This window comes from Clupea harengus, chromosome 24 (genome assembly GCF_900700415.2).
Source record: "Clupea harengus chromosome 24, Ch_v2.0.2, whole genome shotgun sequence".
Taxonomy (NCBI): domain Eukaryota; kingdom Metazoa; phylum Chordata; class Actinopteri; order Clupeiformes; family Clupeidae; genus Clupea; species Clupea harengus.
Window position 1 is genome coordinate 11,278,857 of NC_045175.1, and position 6,479 is coordinate 11,285,335.

A 6,479-nucleotide genomic window follows, 5' to 3' on the forward strand; every position below is an offset into this window, starting at 1 on the left:
ACTTAATACGTGGAATGTATCTGATACTGGTGCGTCACCTAGGGGTTTACAATTGTTGTAGCTTAACTAAACAAGTGTAAGCTAGCTAGGCATGGCAAGTCCGTTAGATAACGAGCTTTAGCTACCTGTCGGTCCCAGTTCTGGTTGAGGTGCACTCCGGCCACAGTGCTAATGGTCAGAACCACAGACAGTCCCAAGACAACTTTAGAAGCTGTGGACATAGCTATCCAGCACAGCCTAGTGTTTTTCCACTGGTAAAGATACGCTATGTGCTACGGCCACGTCTATCTCGAGAGGACGTTTTGATAACAAGTAGCCATCTTCAGAGTTCAGGCGGAGGTTCATGTGAAACTACTTCCGGGGCAAAATTGGCGGCCTGTCTTCTTGAACATAGACATATATATCTATGTTCTTGAATGCATGTGGTAGTTGTGGACAATGCCAATTGTAACGAAAATCACTGTAGCTACTGGTTTTACAACCTACTTTGAGACTGTTTACGTTCAGCCCCATATCTGACGACTGAGTTGCTCGCTCCAAGGCATAGGACAAAATCTCTCAAAAAGAGACAACGATTTTGATGTATCAAAACTGAGACTTTAATGACTCGTCATGGAGAGGTGAAAAAGCAAAACCAATAGTTCATAGCAGAGTTGTGTAATTACATTTAAAAAGGCAATAGCTTATAGCAGAATTGTGTAATTACATTTAAAAGGGCGATGTTTCTTTAAAACTGGTCTTTCGGCAAGAGAAAAATTCAAAAATAATTAAAAAATTAAAAAGTTAAAAAAAATTAAATAAAATAATTGTCCACAGCAAGTAAACTTACATCCATACCCAACATTAAGTTTAATGTGACCAACACATATTTTCAATTCATGCTTTGTATTAAGTTACAATGGTGAAGGAGTCCGTACAGGATCAGCCGCAGCCAAGACAAGGGGACATATAATACATGACATATAATATCCATCACCAGGGGGAGTCACCAAGTACGTGGTTTAGTGACAAACCTGGGTAAGTTAACGCTGAGGGAGTGGTAAACCTCCGAGTAGAAGAGCCCCATGGCTTTGCTTTGCTAGAAGAATGAAGCCCATTGGAGGGTTACCACTTACTCACTTACACGTCACTAGTTCACGTATACGGAATACCTGCCTACAGGGTAACCCAAGATATCAGCTAACGTGTGTGTGTGTGTGTGTGTGTGTGTGTGTGTGTGTGTAACCTTGAAACATCAGTGCATATGGACCAGGCTGTACCCCTCATTTTGGGAGGGAAGAGCATGAGGGTGTATGCGTGTCTGGTTACAGCTCATTTTCTCTGAATGGCGACGCATGTATGTGACAGCTGTGACTGTGACTGTGTGTGAGAGTGTGTGTGTGTGAGTGTGTGTGGTGTTTGTGTGTGTGTGTGTGTGTCTGTGGTGTGTGGTATGTGTGTGTGTGTGTGAGAGAGAGAGTGTGTGTGGTGGGTCTGTGTGTGTGTGTCTGTGTCTGTGTGTGTGAGAGAATGTGTGTGGTGCGTCTGTGTGTGTGTGTCTGTGTCTGTGTGTGTGAGAGAATGTGTGTGTGTGTGGTGTCTGAGGAAAAAAGAAACAGTTTAGAGACGGCAAACCAGCGAAAGACCGGTTTCCCTTAACGCGTTCACGTCAAGTCATACATGAGGGGAGATTAGCAGAAAATGAAAACTAGAAATGCATTATATTTCAGAAATGCTTCAGAACTTCTAACAACAACAAAAAAAAAAAGAAAAAAAAGAAAACATGGTAAAAAATGGTATATAATGATAACAAATAAACAAGCACCTCCTCCAAGAAAGAAAGGCCACCCCACCATCACTAATAGAGACATCCAGCCTTTGGATCACACAGTGCCCTTCCCCTCCTCCTAAGTCTAGTCACCATCAGTGACAGAACACTCTGCCTACTCCCACCTTCAACCCACCAGGATGAAGTGACTCTACACACCCAGACACCCACATCCCATCAGGACCCCTCCCAGACTGGGTACCCCCCACACACACACACACACACACACACACACACACACACACACACACACACACACACACACACGCACACGCACACGCACACGCACACACGCACACGCACACACGCACACACGCACACAATCAGGAGACGGTCTCCAGGAACATGCAGCTGATCTGCAGGCCCTGGTCGTCGGCGCAGGCGTCCACAAACGCGTCCATGTCCTCGCGGAACTGGAAGATGAACAGGAAGGGGTCCTTGGCTTCGGGGTAGTCGGACTCCAGGGCAGTCTTCAGAGCCTCCTGCTGGTCCTCCTCCACCATCTGGAGAACGCTCGGCTCCGTCACCTGGCCACGGAACCGCTGGTTGTTGCTCCGCATCCACCGCAGGGCGGCACGCAGGTCACGCATGATGCCCGGTTCCTTCAACGGGAAACAGTAGCCTCAGTCAACAGAACAGTAGCATCAGTCAACGGAACAGTAGCATCAGTCAACGGAACAGTAGCATCAGTCAACGGGAAACAGTAGCATCAGTCAACGGGAACAGTAGCATCAGTAAAACGGAACAGTAGCATCAGTCAACGGGGGATTATCCGAGCGATGGATTATAATCCCTCAGTATTATAAATATTGTATAGCATATGCTAACGTATTAACATTATAATATTTCAGCAGTGACTGACAGAATACCCCTAGTTTAAATCATCGTGTATGTTATGCGTTAAATCAGAAAGACACAGGAGCTCTAACAGAGCGCTTCAGACAGAGAGTGAATAGAGATGTACAGTGTGAAAAAATTATGTTTTTCAAACATTAAAGCCCTTCTAGTAGAACCCACAAATTAAAGTATGAACATTGCTTAAAGAGGACCTTATTATGCTCTGTGTTTTCAATTGGAAAATCCAGATTTTTCTTTTTCTAGAAATGTGCACACTCACATATGTTTCTATACATCTGAGCATGCAGGTATGGAAATATGTGTGAGCGTACACGTGTGAGCGTGCACGTGTGAGCGAGCACGTATAGAAATATGTGTGAGTGTGCACGTGTGAGCGTGCACGTGTAGAAACATACCTCCCGTCCGCTCTTTGTTTTTCTGGTCCTTTTCCTCGTCTGTCCTTTGGAGCCATTGGGCGTTCTGTTAAGACAATGAGCAGGTCATTAACTGGGCAGGAAAATCTTATTCTCATTTCACACATCTTCTAAGCAAGATCACCATGTGCTCCATGATCCATTTCAATTACGGTTCATTCATTTGGCACAAGCAATATTACAGTTTTCCCACAAAGCTGACATAACGTGGTGGCGCCATGATTTCCCCGGGGCAGAAAAGGCCTACAACTTGACCAGATGCAGCAGATCAAAAAACTGACTACAAAATTCAAATTTGGAAGCCACCAAAACAAGACACGCCTTTGTGCACGGGCCTTGACTGTGTGCCAACATGTGCTGACAGATCTTCAACATGATCACTCTCTGCGGTGTCCGTTTTGCATCATGTAATGTTCATTTCCTCCGAGATTTTTGACATGAATCGTATGTATACCGCAGATGAAGACGTTTTTTTTTCTCAGCTCCCACAAAGAACAGACAGCCAGTGGACAACTTGCAGAAGTTGTCAATAAGTGTATAGGATTAGGATCACAGACTGGTCCTTTAAAGCAGCAATAAAGAGTTCTGTTCCAAAACGAGCAAAGTAAACGACCTAAAAAGGCATGCAAAAACCTTGCTAACACCACCAACAGCCCAGTTGACACTGAAAGAAGCTTGCCAACACACTAACTGGTGTCTTTTGGCAGTATCGCTGCTGGCAATGTCATGCTGTGAAAGCTTTTCTTCAATTTTTGCAGGGTGTTCCAGCCTGGAACACCGAACTACATAGGGCATATCCTGGATGGCTAGTGGGAAAAACAAAAGGTGTTTATCTGTCCTTCACATGACCATATGCTATCAAAATGAATTTGAGGATGGTACCCAAAACTAGTTGCCTATAAAACCATACGTCAAAAAGTGTCAAATTGTTGCGTAGTGTCACACTAAGAGCCAAGAGTTTACTTACTTTGCTGATTGGCTTGTTGTGCCTGCATGACTGACCCGTCGCCTGGCTGGTGCTTTTATGCTGTCAGGAAGTTACGTGTAGTTCAGTAATGTTGTTTGAAGAGCATACTAACCAACATTAAAAGGTTACCATTTATTACTGAAAGTTACGTGTAGTTCAGTAATGTTGTTTGAAGAGCATACTAACCAACATTAAAAGGTTACCATTTTTTACTGATTCATTGGAGCTGTACTTAAATGTAAAATGCAATTGAAAAGCTGCTGTATGTCACTTTATATAACCTGGTATAACCAGACCCAAATGAATTTCCCGAAGCTGGGAGCAATGGAAGGGATTGGCCAGGCTGATTAACTTTAAGATTTCTCACAAACCTGGGACGACATACAAATCCACCACCGTACGCCAGTTAACTGACAGGCAGAGACACCAGCTAGTGTGAGAGCACCCCGGTTGTTAGTGTGAGAGCACCCCGGTTGTTAGTGTGAGAGCACCCCGGTTGTTAGTGTGAGAGCACCCCGGTTGTCTAGTGTGAGAGCACCCCGGTTGTTAGTGTGAGAGCACCCCGGTTGTCTAGTGTGAGAGCACCCCGGTTGTCTAGTGTGAGAGCACCCCGGTTGTTAGTGTGAGAGCACCCCGGTTGTTAGTGTGAGAGCACCCCGGTTGTCTAGTGTGAGAGCACCCCGGTTGTTAGTGTGAGAGCACCCCGGTTGTTAGTGTGAGAGCACCCCGGTTGTTAGTGTGAGAGCACCCCGGTTGTTAGTGTGAGAGCACCCCGGTTGTTAGTGTGAGAGCACCCCGGTTGTCTAGTGTGAGAGCACCCCGGTTGTTAGTGTGAGAGCACCCCGCTTGTCTAGTGTGAGAGCACCCCGGTTGTTAGTGTGAGAGCACCCCGGTTGTCTAGTGTGAGAACACCCCGGTTGTCTAGTGTGAGAGCACCCCGGTTGTTAAGTGTGAGAGCACCCCGGTTGTTAGTGTGAGAGCACCGGCCATATAACTCACCCGGATGAGACAGCCTCCACAAGACCTTGACTCCTTTAGACAAACAAGCAGAAGAAGATATTGTCAGTATTATACCTCAATTAGAATTACATGACAGGTATTATTAAGACCAAAACGACAGAGGAAATACATTTAACAGTAACTAGAATGGCTCCTGGATAGAGGTAACCTCTTGATATTTTAGTGTGAGTAACATAGGGCTTAGCTAATGATAGCCAACATTAACTTGCATAAATGATGCCCAACTTGCCTTGTTGCTGGACGGCTGCTCCTTATTTCTTGTAACGTCTGTTTTCTGGTTTTCATTGCATCTTCTTCTCCTGTAAGATGTACCATTTGTGAGCGTGACTACAGAGAAATACACCTCTGTCTAAATAAAAAGGTGACAAAGCCTGAAATGCGAAAAACAAACACGGAGGCTGTGGCGGCCTCCTGCACCTTAGCAACACGAACGTTCTGATTCAAAACGGAGCTAACTGTTGATGATGTGTAAGTTCACAGTTCACATTCCAAACACACAATCAAAATCGTTTGCACCTGGTTGTTGATATACCAGCATTTATTGCTGTGTGATTGCATTATGCATAAGGCACACGCTCGCTAATGTTTGGGTGTTAAGTTATCCTAACGCAGCTAACCATGTTAAATTGGGCTTTAACAGAAGTTAGCCAAAAGTTGCTCCAGTCAGCCTTGCATTAGCTTTGGTGAACGTTTATACAAACTGATAGTTAATACCTTTCTGCGATGCATCAGAGATATCATATCCGCTTCCGTTGTACAAAGACAACACTGCAACACAGCAGTGTTATAGAAGTTCACATTTACCGATATAATGATTGTTTAACTCAAACCTAAACGTCGACCAGCCATTTGGTACTCCTCCCGCCACTGTGCTGAATTCGTCGACCGCCGAGTGTCAGCCTGAACAGACAAGACATGTGGAGTATCGCATACATCGAACCCTATCTGTGCAACACAGCACTTCTTTAAATCGCCTTTCCACTGTTGTCAAGTTTCAGCTTTAAACTAAACGTACTGCATAGCGGTGCCTAATATGACCGCCACATAAAGTGAGACAATGAGCAAGAATTAAGTGAAATAAGTAAGGGATAATGTATTGTCCGGCGGTCATTATCCAAAAATATATCCCGACGGGCCGAACAGGACCCCGACGCTCAGCGGAGGCTTCCTACTGAAGGGATTTATTTTTGGATAATGACCGCCGGACAATACATTATGCCGCTTATTGTACGGTTACTTGCCAAAACGATAGAAGACATTCCTACAAAATACCTCTTTTTAATGATTTTGTTGCCGTTTCGTGATTTCCGCTAAGAAAAAATTGTTATTCAAGCAAATAGAACTTTTAAGTTTCAGGTGTTGCGTAGCAACCCAGTACTTGCTGACTTCAAATTACAATGAGTCTGTTACGTTA

At 44.6% G+C, this 6,479-nt stretch overlaps 2 protein-coding genes across 3 annotated transcripts in view; both read right to left on the bottom strand.

Moving 5' to 3' along the window:
• LOC105911930 (protein PET117 homolog, mitochondrial) overlaps positions 1-352 on the bottom strand; it is a 17,290-nt gene extending 16,938 nt beyond the window's left edge. The window contains exon 1 of the mRNA XM_012840840.3: positions 126-352. Coding sequence (XP_012696294.1) covers positions 126-221 — 96 coding nt within the window. The 5' untranslated portion in view covers positions 222-352. The remainder of the gene's footprint in view (positions 1-125) is intronic.
• A 1,739-nt stretch (positions 353-2,091) lies between these two features.
• Positions 2,092-6,037, bottom strand: LOC105911928 (structural maintenance of chromosomes protein 5-like). 2 transcript variants are annotated; one of them, XM_012840835.2, is made up of 6 exons: positions 5,896-6,037; positions 5,295-5,364; positions 5,045-5,077; positions 4,046-4,105; positions 3,061-3,124; positions 2,092-2,409 (listed from the first exon to the last, which is right to left on the bottom strand). In XM_012840835.2, the coding sequence occupies exons 1-6, from the start codon at positions 5,912-5,914 to the stop codon at positions 2,131-2,133; spliced, it is 525 nt and encodes a 174-aa protein (XP_012696289.2). In that variant the 5' UTR covers positions 5,915-6,037; the 3' UTR covers positions 2,092-2,130. The 2 variants fall into 2 exon arrangements, with proteins under 2 accessions (XP_012696289.2, XP_012696290.2); XM_012840836.3 differs by having other exon boundaries at positions 5,780-6,032.
• Positions 6,038-6,479: the final 442 nt, after the last annotated feature.